General features: G+C 34.6%; 1 protein-coding gene across 5 annotated transcripts in view; it reads left to right on the top strand.

Annotated features, from left to right (window-relative positions):
- The window catches only part of LOC106052687 (transient receptor potential cation channel subfamily M member 8-like), a 46502-nt gene that overhangs the window by 14071 nt on the left and 10688 nt on the right, over positions 1-21743 (top strand). For 4 of the 5 annotated variants that reach the window (XR_008773563.1, XR_008773566.1, XR_008773564.1 and 1 more), the window contains 12 exons: positions 902-1005; positions 2355-2455; positions 3991-4219; positions 4567-4598; positions 5388-5460; positions 6599-6730; positions 6850-6945; positions 9096-9341; positions 9795-9975; positions 10573-10735; positions 19122-19282; positions 20338-20425. Coding sequence is in view for 1 of the 5 variants with exons in the window: in XM_056003628.1 (XP_055859603.1) it covers positions 902-1005; positions 2355-2455; positions 3991-4219; positions 4567-4598; positions 5388-5460; positions 6599-6730; positions 6850-6945; positions 9096-9341; positions 9795-9975; positions 10573-10735; positions 19122-19282; positions 20338-20425 (1606 nt within the window). In the remaining 4 variants the exon portion in view is untranslated. The remainder of the gene's footprint in view (positions 1-901; positions 1006-2354; positions 2456-3990; positions 4220-4566; positions 4599-5387; positions 5461-6598; positions 6731-6849; positions 6946-9095; positions 9342-9794; positions 9976-10572; positions 10736-19121; positions 19283-20337; positions 20426-21743) is intronic. The other variant, XR_008773565.1, reaches the window with a different exon arrangement.

The raw sequence follows: 21743 nt of genomic DNA, 5'->3' as shown, positions 1-21743 counted from the left end.
CAAGCTATTGAAAGTCTAGTGTTTCAATCCCAGTGAAAGCTAGAACATTATTCTTTATTTCAGCAACAAGTACCTGATACAAATGTAAGGGAAAAAGTGGGGGTTTTCATCTGTGCGGGTGCCTTAGTTAACAAAGTGGCAAAAGAAACAGATTTAAATTTTAGGCCACCAAGGAAAATTCAACTTTAAATTTTCGCTTCATAGTAGCCAAGAAATCACGTTTATATGGTAGACCCATCAAAGCTTCAGGCTTGGCATCACGATTGACAAGGCTTAGAGCGCTGTGCATTGTCATCCTATGTCCTCCTAAACGTAACAATATTCATTTCTGAAAGAACATCTGAAACGTACATATCAAGTTCTGTATTTCTGTTTACCTTCCTAATCATATGGAAAAAAAAACGATATGTTAGAAGAGCCTATACTGTGTAGTGTGTGGACTACAAGGAAAGAAGATCTATGTCTATCTATGGCCTCTATTAGTAGCGAATCTACAATGAAAATAAGATGAATGTCTGGGCATTATTTATGGTCGGAACGATGTCGCCCAAAATGCAGTTTTCCCCTCCAGCTGATCTATCCAAGGGTCAGCGGCGTCGCAGGTTTTGCCAGGGTGTAGCACTGTGATGGTGTACCTAAGGGTCGCCGGCTACTGATTTTTCTTTAGATGAATGAATATCTAATCTATACATAGGCCTATATATATATATAGATCCATGTGTTTTCAAATATTTTGTTACTAGGCTATATTACTTTCAATAAATTGATGTAACAAAAAAAAAACATTTCTTAAAAAAAAAGTGAGAAAAAATGTTCAATGATGTAATGTTCTACGTTATATTTCATAAACCTGCCGGGCGATCTTTATAGAATCAACGTCCGCTTAATTTTTTAATTCTAGAATTCTCCACTGACAAAAATAAAAATGCATTCCAAGATGTGTTCATCTGGTCTTTGATTTACAATAAATTGGAGTTATCTTTTCTTCTTTGGGAAAATGTAGCGGTAAGTAGTAGTAAGTACATCTAATCTACTTTCTTTTTAATTTTTTTTTAAATCTCTCAGTAAACTCTAAGATTAATACTACTTTATTGATCCTTATGGACATTTGCTGCGATTTCAAGGACTTTTTCTCATATAACGATAACAACACAGAAACATACACATAAATCTAAATAGAACAGACACAACATAAGTTCCCATAGCCATAGCCATAGACTATCATCATCATCTGACATCATGACTATGTGACAGTATGTCTATGAATATGATAGACGGCATAGTCATAGATAATAATAGATACTAGATTAGTAGATAGGCCTAATTATAGATAGGCCTAATACTTAATTTAATAATATTATTTTAATTTAATACTAATATTAATATGATACAGAGTTCATTCAGCGGCTATACGCATGCACACACACACTGCACACAGGCATCTTTATCTTGCCATTCTTGGTCCTTTTCATGTTTCCTGATCAACGATATAGATCTAGATTCTAGGTCTATCTATATCTAGATTTAGCCCAGTAAAAAGTCAGAAAGACAACATCAAAAACACAAGGAGTACACTCATCAGTGGTCAATGATACTTACTTACTTGGTCAATAGTGTATAGATAAGGAGAAAGACAACCAAATGATCATGTGATAATTTAAGTCTTGCCCCAACCAACGGTTGAACAAACTAGATCTAGATATCTCTTATGGCATGGGAAAGGTGAAGATGACATTGAAACAGCAAGAAGAGAGACGGGGCACCATGTTTGGAAGTCAAGCACTAAACCACTCAGCCATCCTAGCCCATCTAATTTTGTCACATAAAATGCTCTGGAGAAATTCACATCTGCACAGGTCTTCTTTAAATGATATTTATTTGTCAATCCTAGTACAGTTTGATATCAGCTGAAATTAAATGATTAGCTTGTCAGTATTTTTTGCCCTGCAGCTTAAGAAACATTGATTTGGAGGAAAGCGATTTTAGGGAATGCTTCTCAATTATGGATGCGCTGTGGCTGATTTGTAAAGCGCTTGGCTTCTGAACCAGGTTCCCAGGTTTGAATCCTAGTGAAGACTGGAATTTTAAATTTCTGGATCTTTGGTGGGAAAAGTAAAGGCGGTTGATCTTTGTGCTCGCCACATGACACCCTTCTTAACCATGGGCACAGAAACAGATGACCTTAACATCATCTGCCCAATAGAAAGGGGAATGTAACTTTTTTTTTTACTCTCAATTATGAGTTCAAAATATTTGTCAAAAGAATTATGTTTATTGTAATTACCAATAGAAGGTAACTTTCACTTCAACTGCTGTAATGACTGTTTTTTTCTTTTACTTTTTTTTAATCCTAGCATCACATTGGTGCTGCTCTGTTTGCCTATTATGTATTCAAAGTGAAGTACAAAGCTACAGATGAGACAGGACATAAGGAAATACTCCAGAACAATATGAAGTAAGATTGTTTCATTTTAATGTTGTAGTTTACTTATTTGTATTAGGATTGTTTGTGTATGACACAACTTCCATATTCCTAAAGTTTATATATGTGTGAGGTAATGTAAGTTAATGTTTCTGTACTGCCTATAGACAATCAACTCAAATCAGCTCGTCAAATGATGAATAAAAAGTTTCTAGTTCTTTTAATTCTAAATATAAGCAGCCAGCTTTAGGCCACTCAGTAACACTTTCTGCCAAGGTGACAGCTTTAGGCCACTCAGCTACACTTTCTGCCAAGCTGACAGCTTTAGGCCACTCAGCTACACTTTCTGTCAAGCTGACAGCTTTAGCCCACTCAGCACCACTTTCTGCTAAGCTGACAGCTTTAGGCCATTCAGCTACACTTTTCTGCCTATTAACACTGAGAACAAGTAGTAGAGATTTGGACTACAAAGTGTTCAATGATATCAGAATTTTACTGAGTTCTTTAGCCACAATTATAAAACTTTCTACTTGAAAAACTGACAACTGACTTTACTTCTTCTTTTAATTTTATTTTTAATTCACTTATATTACCTATAGATTACATATGTTCCTAGGCGATTCATGTGTCCAATCTAGTCATGCATTTTAATTAATGATTTAATTTCTGCTAAGCCATTGGTTTTACTAGATGATTCAGACAACCCATTCCATGCTATAATGGCACTAAGGAAGAAGGAACACTTGTACAATTTGTGTTAGCATATGGAATAAGAAATGTGCCTTTATCTTTGTATCTTTTTGAGTATTTTATTACGTTATGTTTTTGTATTTGATGTTTATGGTTCAATGTTTTATGTAACATTGTTACTTTATTTTTATTCTTCTGTCCTGAAGTGTCACTAAATTTAGAGATTTTACAAATGGTGTTACTCTAATCAAATGTGAATATTCGTTTGTTATGAATCTTATATCTCTTCTGAAAGTTTTCGAAATTGTTAAACTTTTATTTAATCTTAAATTATATTTGGAAGCTATCAAGGTAGTTCAGCAATAGATAGATATCACTTACATTTGTTGGCTAATTTTAAGAAGGCATAGTGCCAAAACCATGATGCAAATGGTGAAATTAGGCAAGATTTGTCACAGTTAATATCTCTGATCGTGGCCTTTCGGAGCATATGTAGTTATGTTTATGTGCCCAAAATTAACATAGTTACCCAAGTCTTTTTAGTGTCAGCTAAGGGCTGGTGGTATTTTTTTTAAATATTATTTTTCTCTTTTGACCTCAACAAGTTGTGTGTAAAAGATACAATTTTTTTTAGTTAGTATAGTTTTATTATAGAATCTAGATTAAAGCTGAATGCTAAAATGTGTTTTACTTTCCACAGATGTTTGTTTTATGCCCACCAAAAATAAAATCTTGATTCATTAGAAGACCACCATAACTCTACTTCTTTGTTAACCTGAATCCTAATCGTAACATAAATATTTTATATATATATATGCATGTACAATCTGATACAATAACAAATGAAATAATGAGCACATATCTGTCTTAACTTCCAGAGACTATTCCAGAAGGGCAGTTGAGATTATCAATCTGAGCTATAAGAAAAATAAGCATAAAACACTGGATTTGCTGACAATGAGAATGAAGTGCTGGGGAGAAGCCAGCTGCATAGAAATGGCCATAGATCTGGAGAATCTTGAGATTTTGAACCACCCAGCTTGTAGATTTCTGTGTAAAAGATGTTGGTATCAGGGTCAAAGTGAGAAACTTGTAGCCTTGAAGCAGGTTAGTAAAGCATTGTAGAAGACGATGAGCTGATTCTCCATCTTCAACAACAAAGTAGCTCTTAAAGAAATTTTTATTTTTGTCTTTCTAACTCATACCTATTTGCAAGTTGACATGACTGTCCCATTGATCTTCAGTCTGTCTCATTTGTAGCTCCTAATTGGTTGCCTTAATTTAAAAACTTGCATCTTTGTTTTTCTTTATCTATTTAGTGTTGTCAAAAGACATTTCTAGTTACTATTTTATATTTGTAGATTTCCTTACAAGCAGAATATTTTTTATCTATACTAATATTTACAATGTAATTAACTAAAGCATGCAGATTAATTTTTTTTAAACTTTCATAGATGACTGAGACAAATGAATCACAAGATGTGATGTAAGTTTGACCTTGTTGTTGTCTGTACAATAATTAAATTAGAATGAACAGAACTTAGCTAATGATCTTAAATTTCATTATTATGGCTAGCAGGTAAAATAATAGTTAAGGGGACTTCTTTGCTGCCCAATGCGCCGAATGGCGCGGGAGAACCTAAGTCTAAGTAAGTAAGTTTTTGAGAAAGTTTTTGTGCTGTCTTTATGTACAGCAAACAAGTTTCCACTTGAGTTGGATTTGAACTCAAGCCACCTTGATAGACAGCTTAGTGGTTAATGCCCCAAAACCTACCTCTGACATGTCTAAAACAAGCTGTCTGCTAAAAACAGTAATGTCTGTTGAAGCCTGGAAGACTAGGAATGACTAACAAAGTATTTTTATACTATTGTTTGAAATATTTGTTTTAGCGCTGTTACATAATCAGATATTTCATCTGAATTCTGTGTAGATACAATATGTGTGTAAATTGTACTTTAGGCTTTTTAAAGTTTTAGAGGCTTCCCTTTTTTTTAAGACACAGAAGTTATGTTTTTAAAATGTTCTTAGTCTATTTCATCAATGCTTATTAGATGTGCATGAAATAAAATAGCAATAGCGTTTCTTAATTGTAATGAAATGACTAAGATTAGCTGCATAACAATCTTAGTGAAAGTTTAGTCTATCTAGAACTTTCATAGTTTTCTTAGAAAGAAATAAGTTTATATTTTATATTTAGAGATAGTCCAGAAAAGAAGAAACAAGAGATACAAATCTTTAAAAAATAATTCTTGCACTGTGATTTTTTTCTTTCAGTAAACAGAGCACAGTTACATCTGTTTGGATGAAATATTTTTTTTCTCCCATCATCATTTTCTGGTTTGATTTTGTATGTTCTGTTGACATTCAAAACTTTTATCTTTTCTTAAGACACAAAAATATTTTTTTTTTAATATCTAAACAAAAATGAGAAAATATAAAACATTCGCCTAAACACTTAGATACCATTCAAATCCTAATATCAAATTGGCAAGGCTATTTCTCCTGACTAAACAAATTCATTCACATTGAAGCTAACCATATATTGAAAACATTTCTGCCTGGAGTCTTGTCGTAGAGCTCAGTTTGGCTTTATTAATTATTGTGCATTATATAGCTTAATTAAACTGTATTCCTTGTAGTACTTAGAAGGCACACAAGCAGAGAGAAGATGTGAAGAACATGTTATTTCTTATTAAAGTCATAATTTCATGGTTGATTATAAGTCTCCTAGGAACTTCTTGGAATAGGCTAAGTTTAAAATACAGTGTCAGCACACAGCCAACAGTTTTTTCAAGAAAATAAAAGGTTGCAAAAATTATTGAAAGAATTGTTTTGTGGGGATTAAATTCACTTGGCAGTTTCCTTCTGAATAAAGTAGATAGTAAATTTTTGTCCCCAATATTCTGAAATTGCCATAGAAGATAACAAAAAAAATTAAGTTACAAGCGTATTATATTTTTTTCTGGTTTGAGTAGCTCTCAACTTATGAATATAGATTTAGCAGACTCTTTGTTCTTTTATAAACACATCTATGTAATGAAGAAAGCCCATAAATGAATAAATTCAATAGAATTGTTGTATCTACTATTTATTCCTCCCTATTTAAACTTATGGTTATCTAAACTTTTAAAGCCATACTAGGCTTTACAAAATTAAACAAAATCATCATTATAGTTGTACTTTCTACTGTAAAAAAGATTAAAGCTATGCTTGTCAAATTGGCTTTTGAAAATGAGACTATTTTGTTCCATATAATATTTAAAAAAAAATTATCCCCACTTTTTGAAAAGAACCCTGACACAAATTTTGTTTATACTTTGACACCTTTCTGTTTAATTACTAATCTAGCCTTTGACTTTTACCTGTATTCTAAATAGTCACATATCTTCATGTCGGCATTTAAGCTAAAATGTTAGCTTTTTAGTAATAATATATTTTGACTTTATTTTGTTTTATTAACTTTTGTAATTCTGTTTATTCTGTAGCTTGGTCTGATCTTATTTTTGATGCTTTATGCACTACTTTTGTTAACCAAACTGGAAATGTCCAAGTTTCATTGGATAGAATGGATCTTGTGGTCTTGGATCATCACCTACACTCTGGAGGATATTTTCAGTGTAAATAAAACTTAGATCCATATTTACTTTTTTTAAAGTTTAACATAAAAACGTATTGTTACATTTGTAGATCTACAAAAAAAAAATAAAAACATTATAAAAATATCATCTATTTACAGATATTTGACAATGTCTCAAGAGTGGTAAAAAGCAGAAGAAAAATGGCTGAAAATTCATCCACTAAAAAAGTGCATAAGTCAGCATTAATATTTATGGTAAGTTGTATTTAAACAATGGACTTTAAACACTTATAGAAATGTTAATTATTTACATTTACTTTTATTAATGCATTCTTTTATACCTTGTTTTTAATTATTTGGCTAACCAATAATTGCATAGCACCTTGTCTTCAGTTCGGCCATTTAATGAAATGAATTTTGTTTATTTGTGATGGTCTAAATATTAATTTGTAGGGCAGCAAGATGCTTGGGTGTCTAGGGGCCATTTAAAGTCACAAGTATGAACATGTAAATTAATAACAAAACAAAAGAAATATGCTCCTCACATCCTATGAATATACAAATTGGACAGACAGAGGGTTGCAAACAGAATGTCTTATCACTTATTATGTGAGACTGCTTTGTCAATTAGCCATGGTGTAGTCCTGTATAGGGAACGTCCAGCTGTGAAATTTTAAGGTGCATTTTCAGACTGTTTGGTCACAAGATACCAGATTTGCACAGATTACAATAGCATTGTAGAGTCTGTTGTGGTTTCATACATGGCTGAAAATTGAATCAGGGATTGTTTGAGTTTCTGCCTGGGGGACATTACTTGCCAACCTACATGTGGTGTCCTCTAGTAACCTCCACATGATGTCCTCTGTTAACCAACCTGCACATGATGTCCTCTGTTAACCAACCTCCACATGATGTCCTCTGTTAACCAACCTGCACATGATGACTCTGTTAACCAACCTCCATATAGTGTCCTCTGGTAACCAACCTCCACATGATGTCCTCTGTTAACCAACCTGCACATGATGACTCTGTTAACCAACCTCCATATAATGTCCTCTGGTAACCAACCTGCACATGATGCCTCTGTTAACCAACCTCCACATGATGTCCTCTAATAACCAACCTGCACATGATGCCTCTGTTAACCAACCTCCATATAGTGTCCTCTGGTAACCAACCTCCACATAGTGTCTTCTGGTCACTAACCTCCACATGGTGTCCTCAGGTAACTGAAGTAATTTCATCCTCTTGTGGTGTTCCAAAATGGATTAAAGTTGTGGAAGTGTTGGATTCCTTCTCGCCTACTTAGATTGGATTATTGCAGAACTCTGCAGGTTGCTCTTTGAGGGAAGCCCTGAACTCTGGCTGACATAGTTCTTGCACGATTGCCTGGTGTAGTGACTGTGTCTATCTGGGCTTAAAGCTAATGCTAGAATTGATCAGCCTCACCCTGGATAGTAGTAAAGGGTTGATCCTTTTTTGTAATCTGCAAGTTGTAAACTGGTGGTATCAAAAAAGGTCCAAGTCCAAGATAATGTCTGGCCTTGAATTAGATTCCTCTAAGGGGCAGCCCAGATCTCTTCCTCCTGGAGGAACCCATACTATGATGATGAGTTTCTGCCTCAGGCTTTTGGAAATTGAGCTTATGCCAGTGTTTGTAAAAATGTTTTACATGTTTCGGATGTTCCTTCACAGTTGAAGATAGTTTACTTCCTAGTCTAAAGCTCCCGCAGGATGAAGGGGTATGGGAGCGGGCTTGAGCATCAACAAAGCATAGTGAAATAAAGTACATTTGTAATGATATCAATATTAGAAAGGTTGATGGGAGGAAGGGTTTAAAATCAACAACAGTTCTGCTGTGCATAGTAAAGAAGATTTATGTTGTCAAATGGCAAAATAGGGATTATGTGGTAATATTCTGATAATCGGTCATCCATGAAACTGCCCAAGAAACAATAAAACGAGACCCTTCATTTATTAATGAGACAGAAAAGTGTTTAAGACAAAATATTTTACAGTACCAGCTTGGAGAACTGGGTTAAATGTGATAAGTCTCAAGATTTAAATAAAAGTTGTATGTAAATGTGTTAGTAGACAATGATAAAACAAAAACTAATTATATATCAATAGAGGAACATTGTAGAATGTAAAGCATCTTAATAGAACCCTCTTGTTGTTTTAATTATATTCTTCATTCACTTTTGAAACCTGTATAAGATTACTGCAGCAATTTTGTTATGAACATATTCTAACTCAAATAGTTCAGTCTGTTATGCTTTGTGACATATTATGACAAGACATACAAACACGTACATAATATATGATAAGTAAATTTTTGACAGTGACATTTGTATTATGTTAAAGAATTATTTAGATATTCTTATTTGTAATTATTGATTTTTCAGTCTTTTCTTCGGGTCATACGAAAAAGTCGTCCTTTTCAGAGATTGGAGTTTGCTGCACTTCTTTTGTTCTACATAGCATGGATAAGTCGATGGGCTGCCTACTACCAAGCAAGAGAGGACAGCTCTGCCATGAATGTAGCAATAGTTTTTTTTAGTCTGGACTACATTCTCTTCACACTGCTTCTCTTCAAGTTTTTTTTCTCCAGTAGATTCTTGGGACCTTTACTTTTGATGATAATTGAAATGGTATGGGTTTTTTTTTGTATAAGATTAACAGATAGCAAATGAAGAAACATCCATAGAACAGAACCAGATGCTAACTCATTAAACAAACTTTTTTCTGGTAGCTACAACACCATCTGTCTTTTTGGTGGAAGAGTCGATTTTGATTTTTAATAAAGTTAATAAAGCAAATGTTATTATGAACCTGAAGTAGCTTTAACATAAAAAAAAAATGTCAAAGATAAATAAGAGTAAAAGAAATCATCAGAATATGAATATAATTTTAGCAGCAGCAATACTATTTAGACTGCTTTTTTTTTAAATTTATATATTAATATTTAATGTAGGCGTATGTGTTGTTCACATAATGTTGAAATATATTTAATTTTTTCATTGAAAATTGTGTGAATATAAAATTCGAAAAATGTAGTTTAGGATTATTATTATTATTGCTGTTCAAAAATTCATTTCTTTCAGATTAGTACCATGGGCAAATTTTTACTGATTTTGCTAGTGATTTTCATAGCATTTGCTATTGCCTCTGAATCAGTTCTGTATCCCAAGACTCAAATCAACTCCTTGTTGGTGTACCACATATTTAGAAAGGCCTACTGGATACTGTTTGGGGAATTCTTTTTAGAGGAAATAGAAATCAGAGGTAAGGTCTTAATTAGTAATGTCTTCATCCCTAGTGCTATTAGAGCATGGAATGGGCTGCTTGAGTCAGCCTGAAAAAACAGCATTTTGGTAGAGTTGTCATTGATTAACATGCATGACTAGATTGACCTGGTGACACATACCGTAGGATGTAATCATCTTCTTTTTTCAAGTATAATCTGTAGATAAGATTACTGACTTCAATTACTTAACAGAAGTAAATACTTAAATCTCACTTAAATTTAAACTGGAAAATGTGTTAGATTAAAGAATTATCTTTCAAGTATAAATTTCTGTGTGCAAATTTGCAGGGTACTTGACATTTGATGAGGAAAATTGTTTTATTCCATTATTATGTTAGCATAAACCACTGATCACAAGAATTGGCTTTTTCATTTGCCTACAGGTTAAGCTATGTTCTTTAACTACTAGATGAAACCATACCCTAGTTTGTTAATGTTTTCACATTTTTTTTCTTCTATGTAGCACTAAGCAGCATCTTATGGGGTTTCTAAGAAATGTTTTTCCTTACACTTAACATAATAATATATTTCTTTTTATAGCAACAAAATTTTATTATTATCATTTTAACCTTTAGACATGCAAAGTGATCAATGTACGAATGACCCTGAGAAGTACAACCACTACGCCTCTCTTCGATGCCCTTCGTACCTGGGCAGTTACTTTGTGCCTATCTTGATGGGAGTCTATGTCATGATTGCCAATGTGCTTCTCTTTAATCTGCTAATAGCCAAGTTTAAGTAAGTTGTCTAGACTATTTGCTTGTGTCACCTCTGTGTTTTATGGTGTTGGGTGACAATGGGTTCAAGATTTATGTATTTGTACTATTTCTAGTATGCATTGTTAGGATTGATCATTATCACAGTTACGTTTCTCTTGTTGCTGAAATGCCTATGTCAAAGACTCATTTTCATGCTAAATGTACCCAAGTCCTGGATAATATCATAATGACACATACAACGATAAAATAAGATTCAGAATGCCACTTTACCGACATATAAACATCTTTAATTCCATTATTTTCACTCTCATACAGCAAAAATAGTTAGAGTCTCTACACTTAGACTATATGTCCAAAAAACCAACCGTCCTGCACTAGGAACAAAAAACACACCCCTTATCATGAGTTACATTATGTTTTTCAAAACATCTCACCAAATAAAACACAACCCAAAACAATAACAGTTTTGAAACCAACAACCTGGATTGCCCCCCTTCTCCTCTACAGTAAACAGGAGACCCAGGCTGACCAGAACTCAGTCCTGACATTTCTCCCCCCTCTAATTTTTGTCTGTTTCTGGGTTCGTTTAAAACAGACAAACTTCCGATAAAGAGATTTTCCAAACGTACATATATCAACATGCAAATAAAAGTAATCTTGGTACTAAAACATAGCCTACAGTTTGTAAAAAAAAAACCCACAAAAAAAAAAGATGTATCCACATGAAATGTCAATACTATACACAACCTGCTAGGCAATAATAATTATATGTAAACAAAAAAATTAGTCAGTGAACAAGCATATTTTCCGAAATGTAAATGTTATATACAACATACTAAGCAATTATAATTATATTTATATATATATATATACATATCAACATGTAAACAAAAAATATTGTGCAAACATATATTCTACCTTTTGTAGAAGGCGGTTAATTACATATCCCCAATCCTAGCAAACAAATAACTTTGAAATGAATAAATATTAAATGTCAGTTATCTGTAATCAATGTCATGTTGGTCTATTCTGTTAGTCTAGATAGAAAGTCAGCAATTACATTTAGTTTGCCCTTTAGATGTTCTACATTAAAGTTAAATGATTGTAATAATAGAGCCCAACGACAAATTCTATTATTCCCATATGTTGCGCTCTTCAAAAAGGCCAGTGGTCTATGGTCACACTGAATTGTGAATTTAGCGCCATATAAATATCTGGACAAGCGTTGCACCCCCCAAACAATGGCAAGGCATTCTCTCTCTATTACAGAATACCGTTGTTCTCTGGGCAACAGTTTTCTGCTCAAGAACTTAACAGGATGAAATATTCCTTTTACTTCCTGCAAAAGGCAACATGATATGGCTATGTCCGACGCGTCTGTTTGCACAATAAATGGTCTATTAACGTCTGGTAATTTCAGTATAGGATCCCGTGTCATGCACATTTGAATTTTTCTTAATGCCCGGTCACATTCTGGAGTCCAATTGACCCTCGTCGGTGTCCCTTTTTTTAACAATCCAGTAATTGGAAATACTATTTCCGCGAACGCTGGTATAAATCTGCTATAAAAATTAGCAATACCTAGCAAACATCGAACCTCTTTTTTCGTTTTTGGTGCTTTTATATTTAATACCTTGTCTCTGTTATTGGGTTCTGGGTATATGTTTCCTTCACCTACAATATTACCCAAGAAAGTTATTTTAGGATACGCGATTTCAAGTTTGCTTGGCTTGATAGTAAACCCATATTCTTTTAGCCTGGACAACACTTTCTCTAGTGCTATTAAGTGTGATGACCAGTCATGCCCGAATACACAAATGTCATCAAAATAAAACACAACATTTTCCAGTCCTTTAAGAATGGTCCTAATAGTCCGATTAAAAAAACTAGGAGAATTAATCAGACCAAACGGTAGATATTTAAATTGAAAGTGACCACTTGGTACCCTGAATGCAGTGTACTTCCTACTATTCTCTTCTATTGGTATTTGCCAGAAGCCTTTTGTTAGATCTATCTTTGTAAAAAATTTGGCACTATTAAGTTGTAGGAAAAGATCTTCTTGGTCTGGAATAGCCTCCGCGTCAAATTTGGTAACCGCGTTTAATTTCCGAAAATCTATGCAAGTACGTACTGTTGAATCTTTTTTCTTAACCAAAACGACAGGAAATGCATAGGGCGATTGAGACTCTTCAATAATGTCCATTTGAATCATGTTCTCTATCTCCTTGTCTAAGACATCTCTCATATGAATAGGAACTGCGTATGGCCTCAGTGTAATAGGCTTTTCTGTTGTGAGCTCAATGTTGAATGATTTAACCTTCGCTTTACCCGGTATATCAGTAATTATATCTTTATACTTCTCAACTAGCGTCTGAATCTGTTCTCTTTGGAATTCGGTTAATTCAGTATTGATACTAATATGTTCCCTGGAATTTGTACTCTCAAGAGTAGGTAACTCAGTAACTTCATCCTCTTGGTTATCATCTTCCTGGTCGGTTACAAGGGACGCTATGCACGCATGTAATAATTCTTCCCCTTGACCCCCATACAAGACATGAGACGCACTTCCCGAGAGTTGTAGATCACTATTTTCCTTACCCGTACATTCCGTGTTGTTTTTTTCATGATATTTTACTAATCTGTTAACATGAAGGATTTTTACTCGATTGCCTTTCTTTATTTTTACATTAAACTTGTTAATTCTTTTTTCTACTTTATAAGGCCCCTCCCAGTGCAAGGCTAACTTATTCTGTCTCTGTGGTTTCAGTAAAAGCACAGAATCACCTGTTTGAATATCTTTTTCTTTGCTATTTCTATCATAATACCTTTTATAATTTTCCTTACGTTTTGAGCTATTATTCTGAGCTATTTGACAAGCCACAGCCAGCCTACTTTTTAGGTCTAATAAATAGTCAAACACATTCTTTATTTCTGGTTCTACCTGTTGATTAGTAAAAAGATCTTTTAGAATTGACATAGGCCCCCTGACTTTCCTTCCATACAACATTTCATAAGGGGAAATGTTAGTAGACTCATTTGGTACCTCTCTGTACGCAAACAGAAGTGCGTTTATAGCTCTATCCCAATTCTTAGGTTCTGCTTCGGCCGTCTTTCTCAGCATGCACTTCAAAGTCCCGTTAAAGCGTTCTACGCCCCCATTTGACATGGCGTGAAATGGTGTTGATTTAACAATCTTTATTTTAAAAAACTGACATATTTCTTTGTATAATTCGGATCTGAATTGAGATCCATTGTCAGAGAGTATCTGTTCCGGGAATCCTATTCTAGTAAAAATAGCACTTAGAGCTTCTATTACTACTGGTGTTGTTGTATTAGGTAGTGGTACAGCTTCCGGCCATCTTGTTGCCAAATCAACCAACGTTAAAATGAATCTATTCTTCCGATCTGTCATTTGGAGTGGTCCGATGATATCAATAGCAACTTTAGCAAATGGAGTGGAAATAATATTCATGCGCCCTAGTTCTACCTTTCCAGCTTTTCCTGGGTGTCTACCTCTTTGACAAAGGTCACAACATTTAATGTATGTTTTTATATCTTTATCTACCCCAGGCCAAAAGAAATGCGAATATACCCGATATCTGGTTCTATTTATAGACATATGTCCAGCTAAAGGTGTAGAGTGTGCTATTTCTAATATTAGTTCACGTCTATTCGTAGGGATTACAAGTTGTCGTTCTATTACCCCAGGGGTATCTTTTCTCTCAAATTCTTTGTAAAGTAGACCTTCTTCCACTATAAATGATACCAATCCCTTTTTCTTATCTTCGACCGTTCCTGCTTTCGCCTTTTCCCATAATCTAACTAACGAACTATCATTTCTTTGATCCTCTCTAAAATCACTGTCCAATTCCATCCACTTACTTAGACCAATCCTGTCATTATCTTCCGATTTGACCCTATTGTCTTCTGCTTTCGCCATGGCCCTAGTAACAGCATTCCCATATAAAAATGCTTTAGCCTGATCGACATTTCCAATAATAATATCTGCTATTGGGTCCTTGAACATGGCCGCTACAAAGACTCCTTTTAAAAATGGAGTATCAATGTCTATCCAAGCAAGTGGATACTGAAAAGTTTGTCCATCTATTAATTTTAAAGTGAAAAACCCATCTATCTTCTGACTTTCTTCTATCAAACTTTCTCGGACCCCAATTATGCTCGCCCCTGTATCTCGTAGGACAGATACCCTTCGATCTCCTAAAAATCCCTCAACTATTTTCAATCCACCAACTGATTTATCTTTATAATCTAGAAAATTATATGTATCAGTGTGACATGCAAATAATCCCACTTGTTGCCCCCTTTCTGGTAATACTCTTAGTCATTGCTGTGTTGGCCCTCTATTCTCATTTATCTTTACCCGACACCATCGAGCAATGTGTCCGCCCTTTCCACATCTATAGCATATCACTTGTGTACCCTCTGTGTTTATATTATTCGGGCGACGACTGTTAGATTGACCAGTGGCACCAAAAGCTACATATGGGATATCGTTACTAGTTACTTTGTTACTTCCCTTTACAATATGTGTGGAGCCTTTCGTGGCATCTCTAAATTGATCAATACAGTCTAAGACCTCTTGGGCTGAAGTAGGCTTTCGTAGCAAAATATCTTTCAGGGCCTCAGAAGATAGCACACTGTAAAGTCTGTCTCTCATTATAAGGTCAATTATACCGTCTACTGTCATTGGGGTTTGTGATGTTTTAAGCCAGTTGTCAAATGTCCTTTTCAAATGGACATAAAAATCTTTCATATCGTCCGTCTTTGGGGAAAGTTCATGCCACAGTGTTCGACAGGCTTCTTCTGTGAGTTGGGCTTGTTTTAGGAGCTCCCCCTTAACAAAATCATAGTCAGTGTTATGTATCAGTTTTGTTTGTATCATAAACAATTTTAGTTTTTCATTTAACTTGTGAGTGAGGACAAGTGGCCATCTTGTCTTGGGTATGTCGTTAGCAGTAGCAGTCGTTTCGAACAGTTCTAAGTAGAATAACAAGTCCTCGTTGTCTGTCATGCATTTTAGGTTTTTGTCTAACTGTTTATTCTGTTGTGGGTTGTCGTTAACTGTCATGTCTTTCTTATCCATTTCATGTTGTCTTGCTAGTTGTTTGTCCTCCATCTCTCTTATATGTCTTCTCTCCTCCGCTTCCCTTGTCAGTCTATCTGAGTCAATTTTCTGTTGGGCCTCTATAAATTTCTTTAACGTTTTGCCCTTAAACCCCAACATCTGAGCCTGGGCTACTATCTCCTCAAATGGACGAGGTATAAACTCTGACATTTTCCTAGAGCAGTGTCCTTTATTACAATATTACCTCACAAAATGATATACATACAAAAAAAATTAAAGCAAAATTAAAATAATACTAATACCTCTGTTCCTACTTATGTTGTTCAACTGGTACTCCAACAGGTTAAAGACAATTGTCCAAGGTTATCCAATAATGTGATTTCTCTTAGTCTATTTCAGGTAGATAATCCAACAGGTAATCCCAACATGGCTTTATACCTACGCGCGGTATCGGTACTTGGAATGTATCACAAAAGTTAAATTCATATAAGTATTATATCCAGCAGTAGCTTCTTCAGTATAATCCAAATAGAATGTACCACAAAAGTTAAATTCATATAAGTATGAGATCCAGCAGCAGCTTCTTCAGTATAATCTAAGGAATGAGCGTATTGGTAATCCAATTATAAGGAACGAAATTGGCCATGCATATACACTTATGTTTAGACGTACGAAGGGGTGCTACTATTACTTGCTAATAGTGAACACATTCGGCATGTTAAATCATTATTATTAGATAGTAACAGCCTAAAATACAGACGACGAGTTTCCGCTCCTTATGGACTTGAACTCTTTCATTAGTACACACTTGGAGATATGCTCTGTCTGGGTGTAGCAGATACTTCAGGTTACTGTACTCAGATATGCGCTGTCTGGGTGCAGCAGATACTTCAGGTTACTGTACTCAGAGATATGCGTTGTCTGGGTGCAGCAGATACCTCAGGTTACTGTACTCAGAGATATGCGTTGTCTGGGTGCAGCAGATACTTCAGGTTACTGCACTCAGAGATATGCGTTGTCTGGGTGCAGCAGATACTTCAGGTTACTGTACTCAGAGATATGCATTGTCTGGGTGCAGCAGATACTTCAGGTTACTGTACTCAGAGATATGCGTTGTCTGGGTGCAGTAGATACTTCAGGTTGCAGTACTCAGAGATATGCGTTGTCTGGGTGCAGTAGATACCTCAGGTTGCAGTACTCAGAGATATATGCTGTCTGGATACAGCAGATACTTCACTGGAGATTGATGCATCCATCGCATGTAGTTGTTTTGGACAGGCCCCCAAAATGTCAAAGACTCATTTTCATGCTAAATGTACCCAAGTCCTGGATAATATCATAATGACACATACAACGATAAAATAAGATTCAGAATGCCACTTTACCGACATATAAACATCTTTAATTCCATTATTTTCACTCTCATACAGCAAAAATAGTTAGAGTCTCTACACTTAGACTATATGTCCAAAAAACCAACCGTCCTGCACTAGGAACAAAAAACACACCCCTTATCATGAGTTACATTATGTTTTTCAAAACATCTCACCAAATAAAACACAACCCAAAACAATAACAGTTTTGAAACCAACAACCTGGATTGCCCCCCTTCTCCTCTACAGTAAACAGGAGACCCAGGCTGACCAGAACTCAGTCCTGACAGCCTATTTTTCGAAGGTGCTAATAAGTTGTAACTGTGATGCCGGGGATTCTGTAAAAGTATCTCTATATCTAAATAAATCTTAGAGATTCAATAATTGAAGGTTCTTTTAATTAAAAAAAACAGAACTTTAATTCAAAACTTGAGTCACAAAATATACTGTATGTACAGAAATAAAACTGTATCAGATGAATAACTTCTTTCAAAGCTCAATAATAAAATATATTCAGATTAATACTAGATCTAATAAATTACAAGACTTGTCACTACAAGTTTCAACTCAAAACTAAAATACGTCTTATCTCTATAAAATTTTCTCCACAACTAAAGTTTCAAGATCACTCTTTTTCTTAGCCCCTTCCCCCAGACACTTGCTTAACCAATCAAATCATTTCCTGTCAGATGTCACGCTATCACTGGACCTGTGTCAGATTACATAATGGGTATTTTTGACACCTGCACGTGGGGACTTTCCCTACTGGGAAAAAATTATACTAAGTTTAATAACCCTAGATTACGTTTATTAAAGTTGATTTGTGACAAACTTGCACATTAAACATTCAAACATCTACTTTAAAGGATTGAGCAACTCTTCATTCAGCAGACAAGACATTTATTAAGATGATATTTACATACATGTCCGTAGACTCCACAAATTGCATAGTTCACAACTTAATATGTAGAACAGATTATAATCCAATAAAATACAAGCTCCCTCATAGAAATAGGTTCTGTATCAATTCTATAATGACTTAGAGTGACTAAAATACTGACCATATCAGCTGACTGGTTAGTAGCACAACTGAGTGATTGACTCTCTTAACATCAAACTATGGACTGCTTTATGGATTGATTGACTCTCTTAACATCTAACTATGGACTTCTTTATAGAGTGACTGACTCTCTTAACATCAAACTATGGACTGCTTTATAGAGTGACTGATTCTCTTAACATCTAACTATGGACTGCTTTATAGAGTGACTGACTCTCTTAACATCTAACTATGGACTGCTTTCTACTGTTTGGACATGAATGTGTTTGTGTCTTTTTAATGCTCTATACTTCACCTGATCTCACAAGATTACTGACTTCCAGTACTTAACACTTATTTAGTTAGTCTGACACATTCAAGGTACAAACAAATAACAACAATACACTTGATAAGACTTGAGAAGACTTCAACTATGATTATTTACATAATGGGATGATCATCCTATGTCTATAAATCCTTACATATTTCCTAGCAGTCCTATTCCCGTGCTTCTTGCTTCAAACCCAAACATATTCTCTTCTTGTGAACTCCTGTTCATTAGTCTGTCCATTTAAGTCACTACTTTTTACTGTCGCTAAATAGAATGCACAATATTTTTGTACAAACTAATATGCTCTCTACACTAAACCACTACACTACCTTCATTCTAAGTTATGCTGAGGATTAGAGGAATTCTCTGTAAACCATAAGTAAATTTAAGAAGATCATCTTAACATTGTAAAATCATTATTCATTTTTTTTAAAGTCATAATTTTAATTTTCATTCTCGAATTGTAAAACTTCTCTTTAAATAATGTGCTCCAATATTTGAAATTTTAATATATATATATATATAAACAAAACAAATAAATGCATAAAAAAATAACTCTCTTTTTTTTTATCACAGTTCAACCATTGAACACATTGAGAAAAATGCTGAAGTGATCTGGCAGTTACAGAGGTTCCAGTTGACCAGGGACTACTCTAAGAAGACCATACTGGCCCCTTGTTTCTTACCAATCACTCTAATTATCCTTTTGACCACCAAATCCAGAGCAGACATATTCAGTAAGACATTTACTGAAGTACTTTATACTGTATTTAGCAATATTTTTTGACCTTTCATTAATATGACTATAACCACTGCAGTTATATATTGGAAATATGTTTAGAGAAAATGCATTTAGAAAATTTTCTTAATATTAAATGTCAATTATAAATGGTATACATTTTTTAAATCTACAAATCTACATGGCATACTATAAGAATAGCTCACCCTCTTATTAATAATTTTTTTTTTAATCTGTACATTATTTTTACTGAGGCCAGCATTCTGAGGCTTACTTATTATATACTTAGACCCTCCTGTGCCATTCTGCGCATTGGCGCATGCTGTCTCCACAAAGTTCTGTCACTGGCAATGTCTGAATCCTCTTCCCACCTGGTGTTCACTGCTCTGAGGTCCTCCATGAAAGTGTGGCACCAAGTTATACAAGGACATCCCTCTTTGCCCTTTCCTCGTATTGGCTTCCATGTCATTGCAACTCTTGGTATGCATAGTTTATTTTGTCTGAAAACATCTCCCACAAACCTCATGCTATTCTCAGTCACAACCTCACTAAGTTGTCGACTTTCAGTGCAGCATAGGATTTCCTAGTTTGAGACCCAATCTCTATAACTGACTCTTAAAATCCGTCTTAATCATCTTTGTACAGCCACATTAAGTCTGTTCTCAATTTTGGCAGATGACTTCCATGTCTTGCATGCATATGTAGGTGTATTTTTGACTCAAGTCTAATAGCGTGGCTTGTCCCAATAGGTTGCAGCCTTTGGAAAATGTTCCCTGCCATTTCTGTTTGGCAGCTTTCTAAATATATATTAAAAATACTTGAGCTTGTGGTTCTGGTTCTAACCCTTCTTTAGTGAAGGTGGTTTGGGCTAGGATGTAATAATCTTCATATCTGAATAAATGTCTGAAACTTAAAATCATATGTAGACGGTGATGGTCTATACAAAACTGGTGTATTCTAAACTTTACATTTAACTCTAAAATAATTAAATAATATATACTTTAATTTTTAGTAGTACTTATGGTTGATTTGTTTTTTTTTACTGTCTTCAAGAAAAAAGGATACCAAATGAACGCATGACAAAAGAACTCATTCTACTGGAGCGACTAGTTGTAGACGAGACCAGTTCACAGAAAGAAAAGTAAATCTGAACATTTTTTATTTCATACTTGTACTTTATCCTTTCACACTTTCTTTTTAAATTGATAGAGCCATGAATACTTTGTTTATTTATCTAAATGGATAAATGAAAGAGACATTTTTTTAAATCAATATTTTGTTTATTTATCTAAATGGATATTATATTTATTGTCCATTTAAAGGATAGTATTCAGATTTTAAAAAATAAAAAACATAATTATGTTGTTGTTTTTTTCTCATGTGATAATAATGTAATAATAATCTTTTTGTTTGTGGCTAAAGATGAATCATTATTTGTTTTTATATAAATCTGAAGATGACTTTGAAAACTGATCTTGGCTTTTAAAAGTTCAAACACTCAAGGCATGAGTAGGTTGAACCTATTGCAATAGTGACTTTTCTTTTGTTTTTAAAGCAGTCTTTTAGCTTTGCTCTTGCATGACATTGTTGCCTGTGCTTTTGTAATTAAAGATAAGTCAAATTGTTTGTTAGACCAATGTCATTTTAAAATTGTATTTCTTTAATCTTTACCATTTTATCTTACTGTGATATTTGAAGATCTACTAATTTTATTTATTACCTTTTTTTAACTTTACCTATCCCTTAGTCTGTTGGACTTCTATAGTCTAGGCATAAATTGTGCATAGATAGATAAATAGATCTATTATAGCATGGGTGTAGCCAGTATCTTTTGTTTTTCGAGATGGGGGGGGGGGTGTTGGGTTTTCTCCCCCTCTTTATTACATTCTGACCCTTCATTCTTTTGGAAGATGTTTATTCTACCCTAGAATAGGTTCTTCCTAGAGTGAGTGAAAAAAATTGTAGACTCCATGCCATAGCCAGCAAAAGGGTCTGGGGCAGAGACCCGTCGCCAAGCATTAATGAAAGCCAACAAAATGGATATTCTGAGGTATCTACAGTGGATTATCCTGCTTTGAAAAAGTTTTATTTTAAAAACCTAATCTGCTATTCTTACTTACTTAGATCCTCCAGCGCCGTTCAGTGCACTGGGCGTCAAGCTGCTTCCACAAAAATCTGTCACTGGCTATGTCTGAAGCCTCTTCCCACCTGCTCAGAGGACCTCCTTGAAAGTGTGGCACTAAGTTGTACTAGGATGTCCCTGTTTGCGCTTTCCTTGTAATGCCCTCCATGTCATCACAACTCTTGTTATGTGTACCGGTAATTCATTTTCTAGGAGAACATGTCCCTCTAACCTCATGCGATGCATTGTCACAACCTTACTAAGGGGTCGACTCCCAGTTCGGCATAGAATTTTTCTGATTGAGACCCGATCTATATAACTGACTCCTAAAATCAGT

This window comes from Biomphalaria glabrata, chromosome 11 (genome assembly GCF_947242115.1).
Source record: "Biomphalaria glabrata chromosome 11, xgBioGlab47.1, whole genome shotgun sequence".
Lineage (NCBI taxonomy): Eukaryota > Metazoa > Mollusca > Gastropoda > Planorbidae > Biomphalaria > Biomphalaria glabrata.
Note: the sequence above shows the minus strand (reverse complement) of the source record. Positions and strands in the feature narration are given on the sequence as shown.